This window comes from Papio anubis, chromosome 1 (assembly GCF_008728515.1).
Source record: "Papio anubis isolate 15944 chromosome 1, Panubis1.0, whole genome shotgun sequence".
NCBI classification, from domain to species: Eukaryota; Metazoa; Chordata; class Mammalia; order Primates; family Cercopithecidae; genus Papio; species Papio anubis.
Window position 1 is genome coordinate 72535113 of NC_044976.1, and position 20170 is coordinate 72555282.

General features: G+C 33.5%; 1 protein-coding gene across 1 annotated transcript in view; it reads right to left on the bottom strand.

Annotated features, from left to right (window-relative positions):
• LRRIQ3 (leucine rich repeats and IQ motif containing 3) overlaps positions 1-20167 on the bottom strand; it is a 168025-nt gene extending 147858 nt beyond the window's left edge. Inside the window, exons 1-3 of the mRNA XM_003892066.5 lie at positions 19952-20167; positions 4988-5236; positions 4092-4415 (exon numbers count right to left, since the gene is read on the bottom strand). Coding sequence (XP_003892115.2) covers positions 4092-4415; positions 4988-5236 — 573 coding nt within the window. The 5' untranslated portion in view covers positions 19952-20167. The remainder of the gene's footprint in view (positions 1-4091; positions 4416-4987; positions 5237-19951) is intronic.
• Between the last annotated feature and the right edge of the window lie 3 nt (positions 20168-20170).

Here is a 20170-nt window from a genome sequence, read left to right on the forward strand (position 1 = left end):
TTATTTAATCTATATTACTCTATTGAGTGAATTATAAATTTATTTTTAAATCATTTTTGGTAATTATCATACCATTTTTATATTTTGTTTGACATTTACATTAAAAGAACAAATGGATGCTAAATGCTCAAGCTAGAAATCTCTACCTTAAAGTATCAATCTTGTATTGCATTATCAATTTGTTTTTCTCTGTGTGACAGAAATATTAGCTGCCCTACAAGAATCTTTCTTTCTTTCTTTTTATTAATAGAATATTGATTTTGTTTAGGAAGTAAATGTGTCCACTTAAAATACTCATCATACCAGATTCCATTCTATCTAGTGGTAGTCATGTGAGGCAGTTCCAGTGGTAGAAGTCTATCAAGTAAGACATTTGCAGAAGCTATTATTTCCTAATATAAAATGAACAGACTTCACTGGCACGTGATTTTTGTTCTCACCAATCCTTTTTTCTGACCTAAGCACATGCTTGGATGTGAAGAAGTTCATTGCCTATGAGAGGTAGGTGGTCTGTCCACTTGCTAAAGGTGGAAGAGCAGGAAGCTAGAATAAACTTGGTCCTTCATGATTTCTTTGAGCAACTACAAGGAAGGACTTCCTATATCCTAATTTTCTGTAACATGATGAAAATAAAATCCTTATTTAGAAGGATTTCTATTAGATGTAAACAAAATGCAATACTGGCTGATAGCACTGGTTTCTTGCCCAGATCACTCTGATCTTTAAAAAGTTACATATATAAAACAATCAAAATATAGATATATATCCTTCCATGATATGATTTTAGATAACTAAGCACTTCAAATTTGTAAAGTTACTTTGATTTCATATAGCAAAAAAGAATCCATGCTTCCTCCTTTTTTTTCTGACTCAAAAAATAAAGGTTAGAAATCATTTTATGTCACAATTAAGGATAAAATCCTTCTGGATTTTGTGTGTGTGTGTGTGTGTGTGTGTTACAAGGCACAAGCTTTAATTACACTACTAGATTTGTCTCTTTTCAAATGGGCATATGCTTCTTTAATTTCTACATTCAAGCTCTCCTTAAGAAAGAATACCAATTAAATAAAATAATTGTGTGAACTCTTACAAGGCTCATTATTTTTGTTTTCATAATATTCTTATACTCATTAATATGTCCAATGAAATGTTCTAAAACATATATTTCAAGCATTACTAAATAATTATCCCCATAGGTTTACATTTATTCCTTCTCAAGAGTTATTTTTTTGCTGTAAATTAAATAAAATATAAAACATTTCAATGATCAAAGAACAATCAAAAGAACCTTGCTTAGTGGAAGTAACAAACACAAATTTATAGATAGCCTCAAAAATTGTTATTCAGAAAGATTTCTTTAAATCTCCACAACTCACAAAAATCACGTCAGCATTTGGTATGCCTATATCTCTTTATGTCTTACTCCATTTGTGTTGCCGTCCTTTCGTACTTCTTCACAATGATTTTCTCCCATTATTTCTTCATTTATGACATTTTCAATCTCTTTCTCTTTCTAATCAAAACTTATTTATCCTCAGTTTCTAAATATGGTAAGTTATATATTTGGTAAGTTAAAGTGAGGTAAGTACCACTTCACTTTAATAAATCTTTCATAAATTCTATTTCCTATAGCTAAAGCTTTATCTTTCTTCTGTCCAAAACATTCTCAGGAAAGGTTCTATATTTGGCAATTACATATAACCCATTACAATTTCATATCCAACAACTGCAAGCTATTGAAATTCCAAAGATGTGACATCCTCTTTATCATCAAAAATTCTTCCAATGCGTTTTTTTTTTTCAATTTAACTTTTTTTCCTCTTCCCTGCTGAGATCGATTATCCTTTATCTTCATTGGTTACACTGCTTTCTACCCACAAAATGAGACTGTGCCCCAAGGTTGTAACCTTAGTTTTCAGCCTTTACTGATCCCTGTATTTACCTGAGAGAACTAGGCTTTAACTATGACCCCAAGCAAACACTCCCAAATTTACACTCAAAGTCCAGAACACTATTTCTGAATTTTTGTTTTTCATATCCAATGTCTAGTTAATATTTCTTCTATAATATCCTGCTTTCACATAAGTATCACCAAACTTACCTTTTACCAAAACTCTTTAAGTGCTGCCATTTCTGATAAATAAGTTTTTTTGTGTCCCAGTTATCCAGCTTCAAAATAGTGGAGTATTTCCACACTTATTCTTCCCCAATTCCCACATTCAATCAGTGTGAAAAGTACACTCAAATCTCTGTACTGTCTGTCATTTGTGATGCAATGTTGACTGCAGACTTGCTGAAATCCCAGCTCATGACTCATTTTCTGTCCAATATTGAGTAAGTTCCTACCTCACTATGCTTCATTTTCTCCTGTAAAAGAATGCTTTTCCACATCCAAGGAAACGATGAGGAATAAATAAAAAGGCCTTCCCTGTCCACTCTACCTAATGTAGCCCAAATCTCTACCCCTTTCAGTCTGTGTTGTCTTACTTTCTTTTCTTTAGCAATTAACACTAGCTGACATTCTATAGTTGTTTTATTCTTGTTTCCAGATTTGTCTAGTCTCTGTGCCTTTTCCTTAGACTTAAAGAGGATAATGATTTTGTCAGTATTATTTACCACTGAATCTCCAAGTCCCAGACAGTCCTTTTCATAGGTACTCAGAAAGAATGAATAAATAAAATATATAAAGCACCTACCACAATGGCATTCACTGAATATGTGTCTGTCTTCTCCACTGTGTTCTTTCTTCTTTATTACTGGTATCCGCCTATATCAATCCTAATCACATCATTTTGAAACTATAGTAATTGATTCCCCTGCCCTCATTTGGTTTCTATCCTCCATTAATCTGCTAGCAAAATGTTGGGTTGATCACCTTCTTAAAACCTTGTCAATACCATTTATTCATAGAGCACTTACTATGAGGGACCTACTCTAATTTTCCTACCTCTATTAATTTCAATTAATCTTCATTATATTCATCAAGTCTAAGCTCTTTAGTAGGTCGTCCAAGTTCTTTCTCAATGCCCACTGCCCAACTTTCCATTACTTCCTTAAATGAATCTCAGTCACTTTGATTATCCTTAAAAGGCTCATGCGTGTTGCCACCTTTGATTATGCCATACCACACAAGTGAAGTACCAAAGTGAAATTCTTTATTTAGGGCCCAGGTTAAGATATCAGACTTAAATAGTACCGTGTTTTTTATATTTTTAAATATTACTACAAAATTATTACCAAAATCCTAAATTTTTAAAACTATTACAAAATCACTAATATACCTCTAATAAAAAAATTTATATGCAATAATAAAATTCTTCCAACTTTGTAATTTTCAGCTTTTCCATGCATAATCACTGTTCAATGTTTATATATTATTTTAGATATACTCACTGTTCAAAATGATGTTCTATTCTTCCTCAAATTTTCTACACACATATGTGACTTCACATATCTTTAGAACATATTATAAACACCTCCTGCAATTTACATTGTTACTATATCTTGTACCAATTTAACCCCCTCTTTTGAACACTTAAATGATTTGTTCTAATACTCATTCATGTGTCACAAGGAATGTTTCCTTATGTTTTTGTAAATCCACTTGAGTAGTATGTAACCATTAACTAGGCATCAACTTTTCACAATCACTTCTTCTAACATTTTATAAACCAACAGATAATGATGGTTTGATCTTGTTAAATAATCAAATTAATTGTGTAAGAATTAAATATTTTATCTTCCTGTAATAATAATCTAAGTTGTCCTTTAAGGCTCTCAAAAAACATTAAGTATTTCCCAATGGAGTCTTTCATATACCAAATCCTGAATAAATTAGAGATTTACTTTCAATTTAAAAAACAAAAATTTGTTTCTCTACAATTTGATCATCTCAGGCTTTTCATGTAGTAGGCATACAAACTTTTATAAAGTTTCAGATAGACATTACAAATATATTCACTAGTTTATATTATTTTATATACATGATGCAAAAATATTAAAGAGTTCATATAATTTAGATATAGAACTCAGAAGCTAAAATTTTCCTTTTATACATTTAATTAAAATGAAACCCTAAAGAAGTCGATTACCTTTCTCAAAGTTGGGCAGAAATTAAAGAAAAGTCGATGGTTACATGCTTTGAATCTTTCAGGAAGATGCCAGTTCTGAATTATTTCTTCATCAGAAATCACATGATGATCCAGTGCTTTGAGAGGCCATATACTGTTAACAAGAACATGTCTATATCCTTTTTTAAGGCTTACTGGGCAATCAAACATAGTGAGGGCAATGAGGTTTGGACAGGCAGATAATACACATATATTCTTTAACTTTGCAAACCCATTGTCATGAAGATAGAGGAGTTTTAGATTCTTCAATCCACTCCAAAATTTGGTATCTGGTAGACTCTTTATCTGAAATATCATTAAAAATACTTTAAATTCCAAAATTACTTTTTTCAAAAAGCACAGAAAATGGTAAAACATTACACATCTAAAATTCAATATTCCCCAAATAGCAATTTTCTAATTAATAAGCAAATAGAGTATTTATAATTATACGATGATGGCTAGTTGAAAACCATAATACACTGGGCATCTGAGATAATTTATTAGTAGTAGTACAGTAAAATGCATAACGATACTTTTTTGTTCAATGAAAATTCCTTTGTAATAGGTTGACTCTTTAAACTTTTCTAAAATACTTTCCTAAGGAAAATTAAGGAAGCATGAGGCATTCTTAATCCAGGCTGTAGATTTAAGAAGTGAAACATACCGAATTACACACTATTTATGCATTTTCATTTACATCAAAGTGTCTGTATTAATATACATCTTACATGCTTTTAATTTATTGTTAAATTTTTGTATATATTTTAGATAAAAGACCATCTTTAAGAAATACTGTGGATAGGTAACATAAGTACGTATTAAATAAAACTGAAATTTCATTAAATATGCAAATAACTGAAATGCCTATTGCTTACCTGATTTCCATGGAGATCAAGTTTGATTAATTTTATACAACTCTGAAGTGGATGAATATCTGTAATAAAATTGTTTGAGACGACGCATACTCTAAGAGAGATGCAAGACTGCAAATTTTCCACAGACTTTAAATGAAGGCCATTGAACTTCACAAAAACAAAATCTTTTTGATCTTCTCTTATGTTTTCATTATAGTGACTCCATTCTTCATGACTGGTTAGCTCTTCTGTGATTGTTCCATGAAACATCTAGGAAAGATAAGAAATTGCTTTGATTTTTTTTTCTACTTTCAAAAATTTACCTGAAAACCAATAAAATTTTGCCAAGAGATGGTACAAGTAAAACGTGTTATTAAAGTTAAAATTTTAAAAAACTAATTCTTATAGAACTTTCTATCCCAAAATAACTTAAATGTCTAACATTTCAATAACAGCTAATCTGAATGTTATCACTGCACTCACCAATGAACAAACTAATTAGCAAGAGGAAGACAAACTTCCTTTTTCATAGAATATTTAAAGAATTCAGTGAAGAAACTGAGATAAAATCATCCCTTCTAGACAACTAACAACAAACAAACCAAACAATACCTTGTATAACTTGTATAATAATTGTTGTTAAAATATACTGTTAAAGAAGTACACTGAATAATAAACAAGTCAGGAGAGTGATAATCTTTGTGAAAGAGGCTGAACAATGTAGCCAGATAAAATTAAGGTGCTATACAGGCCTTCAAATGTTATCAATAATATTTGTATCTTAAAGAGAAAATTCATTGTCACAATATTTACATTCAACTCAGGCAATTAGGCTCCAGAATTCTAATAGCTTTAAATTTTGACTACTTAAATTTATCTAAAATGTTTAGATCAATGCTTTTTAATATAATTTTATACAGTATTTCTCATATATATGAATTTTCACTTATTAAGAGTAATTTCAGCTTTCATAAAAGGTAGTCAGAGATAGCTGAGAAGAGAATGTATGAGCTCAAGTCGTCTATTTGGAAGTGTGTTTTAAGATCAACAATGTTCCCCAATGGAAGAATCGATTTATACCATGTTTAGATAAACTAAATCAGTGTAATTCAAGTGAGAATAAATGTGAAAATCCAGATACACTCTTGTACTCTTTCAAGACACTGGTTACTTTATATATCATAACCAAGGCCTAAAACTAGAATCCTCAAACTCTAAGTATCAATGAATTAACTAGAAGGCAGATTCATGGGCCCCATCTCATATCTACTGTATCAGAATTTCTGGGCTAAGGGCCTAGGAATAATGTCAACAGGTGATCGACAAACACCTTAAGACAGATTAGCCTCAACTACAAGTAAACCAGTCTTCCAAATATAGAGTCAGATATGGAATAGACAGATATAAATAAACCTTTACAAATTAAACTCATCAAGCTCTATTGGTGCTGGGATGCAGGATAATATCCACATCGCATCACTTGGACTTCCAAAATAGAAAAGACGTAAGTCTTTCCCCATTTAAAGAAAGCTTAAATTTCCTGCAAGTCTTTAGAAAAATAACTCATTTTTTAAAGTTCTGAATAACATTCCATCACATGGATGCACCATGGTTTGGTTTGTTTATCCATTCACCTATTAAGGTGTCTTGGCTGCTTCCAACTTTACACAATTATGAATAAAAGTGCTATAAAAATGTATGTGCAGGCTTTTGTCTGGATGTTTTCAACTTACTTGGATAAATACCAAGGAGTTCGTTTGCTGAATCATATAATAATGTATTTCATTTTGTAAAAATCTGCTACTGTCTTCCAATGTGGTTGTACCATTTGGACTTCCACCAGCAATGAATGAGAGATTCTATTGCTCCACAACCTCACCAGTATATAATGTTGCCAATGTTTTGATTTTGGTCGTTTTAATTTGCAATTCCCTAATGATACATGATGTTGACCATCTTTCATATGCGTATTAGCCATATGTATATCTTCCTTGGTGAGGTATCTGTTCAGATCTTTTGTCCATTATATTTTGATTGTAGTATTGTCTTATTGTGGAGTTTGAGTTATTTGTATTATTTCAGATACTAATCCTTTGTCAGATATGTGTTTTCCAAAGACTTTTTTTCCCATTCTGTGGCTTGCCTTTTCACTTTCTTAATTTTCATTTCTTTTTTAGCTCACAAATGCATAAAAAGTCCTTGAAAAACCAACACCCATCCACACGGAACTTCAGAGATCTCGTTTCTTCACATAAAGCTACAGGTGATTTTATACTGTTAATCATGACATTAGTAGACAAATTATATATGTACACAAAATTATATATTTTATTTAATATATAGCTATATAAATAAATATAAGTATTTTTATTTCAAACAATTTATTTCTCACATTGATTATTCAATCTCTAACAGTCTATTTCTTTATGAAGATATTATCTTCTTCCTGGCATTTATTTTCAGGGATTCTCAACAGTGCTATTAATCAAATATAGTTAGTAATATCTATAGATTCCTCCACCAGGAATAATTTTTTATTTTAAACCTTCTGCATGAATGCTGTCTATATGTCATTTGAACATGCCAATGAACTACTAATGGTATTATTCCAAAGTGGAGTTTTTTCTATTTTCCTTACTGATCTCAGATACACTGGATAATTTTCCAAAATGAGAGGTTCTACTCTTATGTGAGACATTCAAATGTTAGCTATTAGATGAATATCCTTGCTAGTAGCTTTGTGACATTAACAAATGCTGTTATAATGAACATGATAAAATAACATTGTCCTTTCCCACCAAAATTCTTAAATATGTCCAAACATTTTTCTACATAAAATGAGTAATATATAATAAGGGAACTGGTTTGATTGGCACTCTTGCCTCACTTGAAAGTTTCCTGTCAATAAGACATAGAGTTTGAGGAAGAAACGAAATATTGGTTCACACAAACCAAATTTGGGATAATACTCACGATATTACTTAATTCAATGCGTTTTTTTCCATTTTGTAAAACAGTCTACTTTTCAGTTTCAATCAAAAAGATTAGAAAAAAAATTGTAAGAATTAAGTACTAGTTAATTAAGGACATATTAAATTCAAATTTGAGATCTTTTTGATATTACTTAATGTAATGTCTTTTCCCCCATTTTGTTCAACTGCCTACTTTTTAGCTTTAATCATTGACTATTATAAGCAAAGAAAAAAAAAAGTCACTAATCATCAGGAAAATGTAAATTAAAACCTTACTTCTGCAAGAATGGCCATAATTAAAAAGTCAAAAAACAATAGATGCTGTCATGGATGTGGTGAAAAGGGAATACCGCTAGTGGGAATGTAAACAAGTATAACCACTATGGAAAATAGTACAGAAATTCCTTAGGGAACTAAAGGTGGAACTACCATTTGATCCAGCAATCCCACTACTGGGTATCTATCCAAAGGAAAAGAATTCATTATATTAAAAAAGACACATGCACACACGTTTATAGCAGCACAACTCACAATTGCAAAGATATGGAACAAACCTAAGTACCCATCAACCAATTAATGGATAAAGAAAATGTAATACACACACACACACACACACACACACACACACACACCATGGAATACTACTCAGCCACAAAAAGGAACAAAACAAAACAATGTCTTCTGCAGCAACTTGGATGGAGCCTAGAAAGCTATTATTCAAAGTGAAGTAACTCAGGAATGGAAAATCAAATATCGTAAGTTCTCACATATAAGTGTGAGCTAAGCTGTGAGGATGCAAAGGCCTAAGAATGATATAATGTACTTTGAGGACTCAAGGGTGAAGGCTGGGAGGGTTGTGAGGGATAGAAGACTACATACTGGATACAGTGTACACTGCTTGGGTGACAGGTACACTCAAATCTCAGAAATCACCACTAAAGAACCTATCCATGTAACAAAATACTACCTGTACCCCAACAACTACTGAAATAAAAATTAAAAAACAACAAAAAAATAGTCAAAAACTAACAGATGCTGGTGAGGTTGTGGGGAAAAAGGAATGCTTATACATTGTTGGTGGGAGTGTAAATTAGTTCAACCATTGTGGAAGACAGTGTGGCAATTTCCCAAAGACCTAAAAACAGAAATAACATTTGACCCAGCAATCCAATTACTGGGTACATACCTAAAGCAATAATAATTGTTCTATTATAAAGATACATGCATACATATGTTCACTGTACCACTATTCACAATAGCAAAGACATACAATCAACCTAAATGCCCATATATGGTAGACTGGATACAGAAAATGTGGTACATTTACACCATGGAATACTATACAGCCATAAAAAAGAATGAGATCATGTCCTTTACAGGAACACGGATAAAGCTGGAGGACATTATCCTTAGCAAAAAAAAAAAAAAATGCAGGGATAGAAAAACCAAATACTGCATTTTCTCCCTTATATGTGGAAGCTAAATGATGAAAACATATGGACACATAAAAGGGAACAACACACTGGGGCCTACTGGAGGGTGGAGAGTGGGAGGAGAGAGAGGATTAAGAAAAATAACTAATGAGTACTAGGCTTAACACCTAGGTGACTAAATCACTTGTACAACACACTACACTGAAACAAGTTTACCTATGTAACAAACCTGTACATCTCTCCCTGAACTTAAAGCAAAAATTTAAAAAAATCCAAACTATTAAGAACCCTCGCTTCTTAGTTAATAAAATATGCTAACCAGCTATCTTAGGATGTCACACTTCTCTCTCAGTGTAACCTTCTTTGGCAAATCTTGCCTAGTCATTATTTAGACTCTGATTCCATCCCCACATCCCCACATCCCAAATTTAGTGATTATATATTTATATGTGTTATTATTTAATGGCCCTGTTTTCCAATAAATTATATGTACCCTGTGAACAGAAAAGTTGTTTTACGGTTAGGTGGTTTTTTCAAATTTTTGCATAGGACCTGACATAGAACTGAGTTAGATTTCAATAAATGTCTGTTTCATAGACATGTCTATCTTTTCCTTTCCTCAGAGAAATAGCAAACTATGGGGAAGGAACCTTTAAAAGACTTCTAAGTACAAATGACAAAGTCTCTCCCATTTCAGTAGAAATCTATTGGACATTCCTTTATTTTTAATTCTCCACAGCTAATATTCAATGTCTTGCAAAACAACAACAACAAAAGGTTTATTTTTCAGCTATTTATGTACTGTAACAAATCACTCCAAAATTTATTGGCTTAAAATAACCACCATTTTGTTTTTCTGAAGATTTTGTGTATTCACTAAGTTGAAGTAAGCAGTTCTCCAACTGACACTGGCTGAAGCATGAGTCAGTTCACTCCTCCAGTGAACTGCTGGAAGGTTAGGTTCAGCTGGGATACTGAGATGAACCAGCCTTTCTTTCCATACTGTCTCAGGACCTCTCTATCTTGAACTGTCCTCTCTATGTCATCTATCCATGTGTGTCTGAAATAGGGTAGCCAGACTTTCTACATGCTTAAGGGCTCCCAAAGCATAAAAGCAGAACCTGTCAGACTTCCTAAGGCTTAGGTTCAATGGAAGCATCCCCTCAGCCACATTCTACTGGTTACAACAAGTTCATTTTATTTTTCAAGCACCCTACAAACTAAGTACAGAAAAAGGAAATGAAATATAAGTTGTTCTGAGGTTGGTGATCTCAAGGAAGTTATGTATCCTGTACCTCAGTTTCCTCCTCTGTAAAAAGAAGATAATAATAACAGCCCATAGAATTGTTATGAGGACTAAATGAGTCAACATAAAGAGTTTAGAACAGTGTTTGGCACTTAATGATATGGTTTGGCTATTTCCCCACCCAAATCTCATCTTAATTGTAGCTCCCAGAATTTCCACTTGCTGTGGGAGAGACCCAGTGGGAGATTAATTGAATGATGGTGGCAGTTTTTTCCATACCGTTCTTGTGGTAGTGAATAAGTCTCATAAGAGCTGATGGTTTTACAAGGGGAAACCCCTTTTGCTTAGTTCTCATTCTCTCTTGTCTGCTGCCGTGTAAGATGTGCCTTCCACCTTCTACCATGATTCTGAGGCCTCCCCAGCCACAAGGAACTGTGAGTCCACTAAACCTCTTTTTCTTTATAAATAACCTGGTGATGAGTGTGTCTCTATCAGCAGCACAAAAACAGATTAATACGGTAAGCACTACAAAATTAATTGAATGCTTAGTTTCATTAACAATTCAAGATAAAATATATGCTTCAAAAAGTGTATCAAAGCACCTGCAATTTCCAGTATGGCATGTAAGGAGCTTGGAAGTAGTCACTCCACCCTAATAACATATTAAAAAGCTGAACAAACTGAAAATCAACAACTCTTCTTAGCTACACAAAAGAAGTAAGATCATAGGGTAAACTACTGACCCCAAAACTGTAGCAACAGACAGGCAGTACAGAAACTCATCAGGAACAGACACACAGATGTCAGGGGTGTTGGAAATATCAGACTGGGAATTGAAAACAACTAGGATTAATATGCTAATGGCTCTAACAGAAAAAGTAGGTAACATACAAGAACAGATGGATAATGTAGGTAGAGAGATAGATATTCTAAGAAACAATAAAAAAGAAATGGTAGAGACCAAAAACATTGTAACAGAAATGAAGAATACCTTTGAAGGGCTCATTAGTAGACTGGAAGTGACTGATAAAAGAATCTCTGACTTTGAGGATATGCCAACAAAAACATTCAAAACTAAAAACCAAAGAGAAAAAAAAGACTGAAAAAAATGAGTAAAAAATGAGTAATATTCTAGAAGTGTGGGACTTCTAAAGGTGTAACATATGTGTAATGAAAATGCCAAAAAAGGAAAAATAGAAAGGAATAAAAGCAGTATTTAAAACAATAATGAATGAGAATTTACTCTAACATCGGACACTAAGCCACAGATTCAAGAGACTCAGAGAACATAATGTAGGATAAATATAAGAAAAAAAAAATCACACCTACGCATTTAATACACAAATTTCAAAAAATCAAAAGTTAAAAAAAAATCTTGGAAAAAGCCAAATAATTTATTTAAAATCTTACTTATAAAGGATCACAGATAATAACTACATTTGACTTATCAGAAACCATGCAGGCAGAAGACAGTGGAGTGAAATATTTAAAGTGTCAAGAGAAAAAAAACTCACTGACTTAGAATTTATAAGGGGAAAACCCTTTCACTTGGTTCTCATTTTCTCTTATCTGCCACCATGTAAGATGTGCCTTCCACCTCCTGCCATGATTCTGAGGCCTCCCCAGCCACACGGAACTGTGAGTCCACTAAACCTCTTTTTCTTCATAAATTACCGAGTGTTGGGTGTGTCTTTATCAGTAGCATGAAAACAGACTAATACAGTAAGTTCTACAAAATTAATTGAATGCCTAGTTCCATTAACAATTCAAGATAAAATACATGCTTCAAAAACTATATCAAGGGACACTGTATTGTGCAAAATTATTCTTTAGAAGTGAAAAAGAAATAAATTCTGTTAGACAAATATTGAAGTAACTTGTTGTTGGTAGACCTGCCTTGTAAGAAATATTAAAAGAAGGTCTGAAAGAAGAAAAATGATATAGGTCAGATACTCATATCTATGGTAAGAAAGTGTTGGGAAAGGAACAAGAAAAATGATATAGGTCAGATACTCATATCTATGGTAAGAAAGTGTTGGGAAAGGAACAAGTGAGGATAAAATAAAATTCTCTTATTTTTTCTTATTCTTAGTTGAATAATTTGTCCAAAATAATAATAGTAACTAGTTTTATTTTAATTCATCCAACAACAGTAGAATATACATTCTTTTCAAGCTCACATGGAGGATTCATTCACCAAGACAGACCACATTCTGGGCCATAAAACATGTCTTATCAAATTCAAAAGAACAGAAGCCATGCAACATCTTCTCTCAAACTACAATAGAATTAAACTAGATATCAGTTTAGTTTATTGATAAAACAGCTGGAAAATTCCAAATACTTAGGAGATTTATAAACAACACACTTCTAAGTAACACATAGGTAAATAAAAATTTAAAGATATTTTGAACTAATAAAAATAAAATGTAAAATTTAGCAAAATTTGTAGGATATAGTAAAAGCAGTGCTTAAAAGGAAATTCATAGCACGGAATACATATACCAGAAAAGAGCAAAGATCTAAAATGAATCCTCTAAGATGCCATTTCTAGAACTTGAAAAAGAAGAGCAAATTTAATCCAAAGTAAATAGGAGAAAAGTAATAAATATATTAAGTTAGTTTTCAAGAAAAATTGTAATTATTAATTACAATCGCCAATATTTTCGGGGGGGGGGATATTTTATCATTATCTCATTCCAGAAGATTCCATAAAGATCTATAGTCTCTCTAAAAAATAAATACTTTACTCAGATTATATGTAGGTTCTTCTATAATATAAAGCATCTAACCATCAACCTGTAGTTCAGATCTTTAGTGAAGAGTAGGGAGGTCTTTCCATATACTCTCTGTGGTTACCTTTACCATGCAATAATAAATCTTACTCCAAAATATATCCTTTCTTTATTTGTTAGGATATTCAGAGTTAATTTTTTCCCAACTTTTATTTTAGAATCAGGGAGTACATGTGCAGGTTTGTTACAAAAGTATATTGCATAATGTTGCAGTTTGGAGTATGAATGAATTTGTCACCCAAGAAGTAAGCAGAGTACCCAACAGGTAGTTTTTTTTTTTCAATTCTTACCTGTCATCCTCTCTCCTAATTCTTGTATTCCTCTGCAATACCAAATCTTATCCAAGGTGTCTGAAAACATATTTTTCAGTTCCTCTTAACTGATTTTTGTTTTATATGTATTCAATATTTTAAACTCTTCTCAACTGGTTTCTTTTTAGTTGATGTGATATGAACACTAATTTAGTCTTATAAGCAGTCTTCCTCATATACTATACTAATTTATATTCATTTTCTCTATTAATATTCACCTCTGCCAACAAAATGTACTTGCCAGTATATAAACAAACTTAATATTTTACAAATTACAAAATAGAACATTGTAATACCTGGTTATTGCTATTAAAAGGAAAGATTAACATGATTAATAAATTACAGAAATAAGTTTTTCATTAGAAAATTAGTATTCTATATTCAGAATATAATGTATGTGTCAGTTATTCATATTATTCAGCTACATATTCTGTCAAACTTTCCAATCATTTTGGAAAAGTGGAGATTTTTCATATTTTAACTACCACATGCAGCATTTCAGTTTTGTTTCTCATTATTTATTTATACTGTACATCTGAAAACTGGAATAACTCAAATGAGCAGGCCCCAGAGCATATCCCCTGAATCATATCATTGCAGCTATGGGCCCATATGATTCTACTGCCTACCAAGGGAAGCTAAAAACCACTGCAATTGATATATCCTCCTCTACCAAGTTAAAAGCCCCTTACCACTTGTTGCAAATTTCAAATATGCACATAGAGGAGGAATCTAGTCACTTTTGTTCACTTTAGACTTTGATAATTTTATAACTATTTTGTGAAATGTATATACACATCTGTAAATTATCAAGTTCAAATAATAATATAATGTTCAAAGGCAAATTAAGTATAGCAACACATTACAGAAAGTATCAAGGCTCCAACTACAGTTTCAAAGAAATTCTGCAGTTAAAAATAAATCAGTACCATTATCAGTAAACCTTTCCTTAGTTTATATCAACTAAAGTACTAATTTTAAAATTATCATACATTTTAATCACACTATATAAACCATTTCTATAAAATAACATGCCCATCAGTTATACCTCATCTTTGCTCCCAACTTTGACGGCAAACACATTAAGTATAACTATACAAGGTTATAACTCATGAATATATCTAAATTAAATATTAAGAAGTAAAAAATATTTATTTTGTATATTTATTTCTTTTCCAAAGCCTTTGCTGAGTGTACCTTTAGACTTAAAACTTATTCGCTGAACCTTTTAGGTACTAGGAAGACAGATCATCATTATTTTAAGTAATATATTAAAATACTAGATTTGATGGTCTACATGAAAGTAGTTTATTTTATAAGCATGAACTATAATATTAAATGGAAATCTGAATACTGGACTCCAGAATTATCACAACAGCTGTTAAGATATCTGCATATAAGACCAGGCACGGTGGCTCACGCCTGTAATCCCAGCACTTTGGGAGGCCGAGGCGGGCGGATCACAAGGTCAGGAGATTGAGACCATCCTGGCTAACGTGGTGAAACCCTGCCTCTACTAAAAATACAAAAAAATTAGCTGGGCACAGTGGCGGGCGCCTGTAGTCCCAGCTGCTCAGGAGGCTGAGGCAGGAGAATGGCGTGAACCCCTCGGAGGTGGAGCTTGCAGTGAGCCGAGATTGCGCCACTGTACTCCAGCCTGGGGACAGAGCGAGACTCCATCTCAAAAAAAAAAAAAAAGATATCTGCATATAAAATCAAATCATAAAAAAAAATTAAAAGTTTCAGTTTTTAGAAAATCTAATTGTAAGGATTCTAGTCGGTAATATTTTATACATATTGTGATTACAAACTTTATTTTTAGTTTAGAATGTCTGCAATATATTAAGCTCTTCTCTATTAACAAAATAAAGAAATTATATCTTTAAAATACTCTTTATTTTGATAACAGATTTGTTAAGTAATGACTATTTTAATAAAGAATTGCCATAGGCCAGTGCAGTGACTCATGCCTGTATAATCCCAGAACTTTGAGAGGGCAAGGCAAGAGAATGAATGAGTCCAGGAGTGAGCTATGATCTGCCACTGCACTCCAGCCTGGGTGAAAGGTTGTCTCTAAAAATAAAAATCCTGTCCCTAAAAATATAAAAGAATTGCCATGATTTTATATCACAGAAAAAATATATTTTAAAAATTAAGAAGGGGAGAGTCTAGTAGAACAGTCAGACCAGTACATGTGTCCTGGAAAATCACATAGAATACAGTGCATTTTTAAGTTAATATAAATAACCTTGATAGCACAAAACATATTTTCATGGCATATTCTGTATGTTTTCAAATGACATGAAAAGTCATTCAGAACAAGGAATCAGAATTCATTTGTAATTATAACTTTTTTATTTAAATGTATTGGCTTTTTAAATTTTAGAAAGTTATATACTTCTGTTCAGAAAAAAAGCTTTTGTGAGACATCATTTTTCAGTTTGTATTTTTATTCCAATTTGGAAACTGCAAAAGCATAAACCTAAAAAACTAAAAGGTGGTGAGCCAGAAGATGGATATTAAACAGTCAAAATTAATAAAAACATTCACAGAAAATAATCTGCACAAAAATCATAACCTCTTAATAAGGAAATTAGCACAACAAATATTTCTTCTAGCCCAAAACACTCCTTGGTTAGTTTTCACAGAACAGATTTTGTATCTCCTAAAATTAAGCCATTAATACCTTTCTCTTAAGTGTCATAAATATTGTATTACATTAATTAAAATTTAATTCTTGACTCTACTAATTTATAGTCTTCAAGTACTTGCCCTCTCCCTGTCCCTTTCCCCTCCCCGAAACCTCATGTTGGTATTTGGACAAAGTAGATTATGATTACACTACTGGGGAACTCCATTTGGAAAAAAAAAAAAAATTCCACAAAATACTAAGAGAGGAAGTATAATAAAAGTTCAAGGGTGGGACAATGTTTCCTTGCACTACGGAAAATTGAAGGGTATGAGGGTTCCTCCAACAGGGCATAGTGAGAAAAAAATATTTAAGAAATAAGTTGAGAACAGGCTAGCTGAGTAAATAAATTCAAATAAAACAAACTGCAAAAAGAGAATTTTTGCTTTTGTTGCATGTCAGGAAGGGTAGCAGGAGGAAACAGTGGTTAAACAGAGCCATGAAGCACAAGGACTGGAAACAAGTACAGTCCTAGGTTGGCCTGACCACAGCATGCACTATGAGCTCCACAGTACATAATCCAGGACCCTATTCATTTGGCTTCAACTTCCTCCTATAAAGAAGGGGGGGAAATTAAAACATGCTTCTCTATAATTTCCACACAACAGTCATAGTTATGTCTGTAGAAATAAAAAAAACAATGTAACTGGCATTAACTATAAATGGGTTAGAAGGCATTTTAATGGGGGGATGAAAATGTTCTAAACCTGTACCTCAATAAAGTTATTTTAAAAAATCTATCTCATTCTTCCTTATGGCAGCTCTTCAGATACTCTCTACTATCCTCCAAGAAATAAAAAGCCCAAATGCCTCCACAGAATATAATTTTTCAATTTATTATAGTCTAGTATGTTCAATGTCTTTTTAAAAATGTGGAATCCAAAACTAAATAGATTATTTCCTGTGTGTTCGATTTGTGCAGAATTAATGGGCTTACAGCTTGGCTGGACTGATATATTTTACTTTGGTAAAATAATATTCTGATAAATAGAAAATATTCTGATAAATGGAAAAACTCTGTGGTGAATACTCTAGTAAAATAATACTCTAGTAGCTTAAGATGTTAAACAATCATATCGCACTGTTTTATTATTTTTAATATGAACTTAAATAAAATCTCTAGACTTTTTTGGCCCCCAACAATCAACTGCCATGGAAATTTACTCCTACTCATATATATAGTGGTTTTTTTTTTGGTTTTTTTTTTTTTGAGACGGAGTCTCGCTCTGTCGCCCAGGCTGGAGTGCAGTGGCCGGATCTCAGCTCACTGCAAGCTCCGCCTCCCGGGTTCAGGCCATTCTCCTGCCTCAGCCTCCCGAGTAGTTGGGACTACAGGTGCCCGCCACCGCGACCGGCTAGTTTTTTTGTATTTTTTAGTAGAGACGGGGTTTCACCGTGTTAGCCAGGATGGTCTCGATCTCCTGACCTCGTGATCCGCCCGTCTCGGCCTCCCAAAGTGCTGGGATTACAGGCTTGAGCCACCGCGCCCGGCTTATATACAGTGTTTTTTAGGTTTTTTTACTTAAAAATTAACATTAATGAAAATTTGAGAAAAGAAAGAGAACAGAACCCATAGCTGATAATATGGTATATTTATTTCCAGCAAATTTTGATTGCATGATATAGTCATATTGAGAAAAAATAATTTCCCATTTCTATGGCCATCTTTCCCAGATCCAAGAAATACTCTATTTAATATTCTGTATGACACCATCCCAGATCCAAGAAATACTCTGTTTAATATTCTGTATGATAGAATCTAATACATCACTCCGTTTGTCTCCTTACAACTGTTACCACTGGATTTTTTTATTTGGTTACTTCTTGTTTATTTCACCTTATTAGAATATACAGACCCCAGACATACAGGCTCTGCTGACCTTCATTCCCTTGGGACCTCACCTAGTTCCACAGTTAAAATTATTTCTATCTTTTTGCTGACAATTCTTAAAATTGTATCTCCAGCCCAGACCTCTTTCCTGAATTCTAGACTCATATGTATAATGCAAACAGACATATACACACACAAACTTCCCTTACGTATTCACTGCACACACATATGTCTGTTTATTCCACATGTCCAAAATCAAATTCTAGACTCTATTACCCCAACAATCTTCCTCAGTCAGAAACTTACCCATCTTAATTGATGGCCATCCCAAGGCAGTCATTTTGATTCCTCTTTTTCTCTTACAGTCCACACCCATTAATTCCATCAGCATATTTTATTGTTTTTGTCTTAAAAGTACATCCAGAATCTGACCAACTTCTCACCATCCCCACTGCTGCCATCCTGGTCAAGCCTTCACCAACTCTCACCTGCATTATTGCAGTAGCCTCCAAGCAAGTCTCCCTGCTTCTATCATTGCCTCATCCCCCATTATAATCTATTCTCGTATCTCTGAGTGATCTCTTTAAACATAAGGCACGTCACTTCAAAACCCTGCAATGGTTTTGTTTCCCTTAAGAGTAAAACCCAAAATTCTTTCTATGGCCCTTTGTTCCCTCTCTGACCTTCTCTCGCTACTTTCTCTTTTGGTTAAAAAACGGTGTCTTACTGAAGAACATTTAGAAAATACAGAGACTCTCACTCAAGTCTCTGTATTTTCTAAATGTTCTTCAGTAAGACACCGTTTTTTAATTAATGAAAAGTTTTAAATGACAAAACTATGAAAGAGTAATCTAATCTGCCATTTTATCCACATGCTTCCACTATTAGAACACGATTGTATAACAAGTCTGAGAAGAAAAACTAAGTAAATTTATGGCGCCCTGAATGCCTACGTACCTAATGAAGACCTTGATACAGACAAATCTTCTCAAAAAATCAAACGGTATGATGAAATAGCACAATTTCTGGGTTTGGGATTGAAATATATTTCTTACATCTTTTATTACTAATTGTGATAGCTTGACTAAGTCACTATTCTCTGATTCAGTTTTCTTCTGTGTAAAGATGAAGTGATCTGTAAAACTAATAAACCTGGTGTTCTACAACAGGAACACCTCTACATAGCTACCCAAAATACACCTAAAAAGACCGACTTATTTCTAAGAATGCTATTGAACATTCTAGATTAATCTGCATATACAAAAGAATGACAGAAAATAAACCAAAATATCAAAAATATTTGGAGCCTGGTTGCGGATTGAATTTTATACAATTTCCAAAGACACTATCTGAGAGGCTGTCGTGTGTAGCCTACCAAGAAAAAAACAGAGGGGTGGGGTGGCTCACTCTCTAGGAACCACAAATTTAAGGTTCCTAAAAAGAACAGATTTTAAATATTCAGACTGTGTACGTATCATGACCCAGGGTTGGGGGCAGATGGCTCCAGATGACCTGGGGTGGCGGGGGGGAAAGGACAGGTGGGGGAGATCTTCTATCAGGATCTCCTGGGGAACTGCTCCAGGCTGAAACAAATCACCAGTTAGGACGAATCGCCTTCGATGTGAAAGTTGGGAAACTAGACTGTAGTTTCGCCTTATCCTTAGCGGGTCGGTTCTAACAATTTTGTAACCCAACCTGAACCACTCACCGGGTCAACTGGGCCGCAAGCCCTTATGAGTTGGAGACAAGTGGCCCAGACCCAACACAGTCAGACAAATCGCTGGGCGGCCATCTGCTCCTGAGACCGTTGCTAGAGAAACAAGACGAGATCCAGGTTCACCACATCAGGGTTTTCCGGGAGCCAGCCAAGGCGCTCCGGGGCGTGGTTACGTGAGCGACGCACGGAGGGGGCGGGCCAGAAATAACC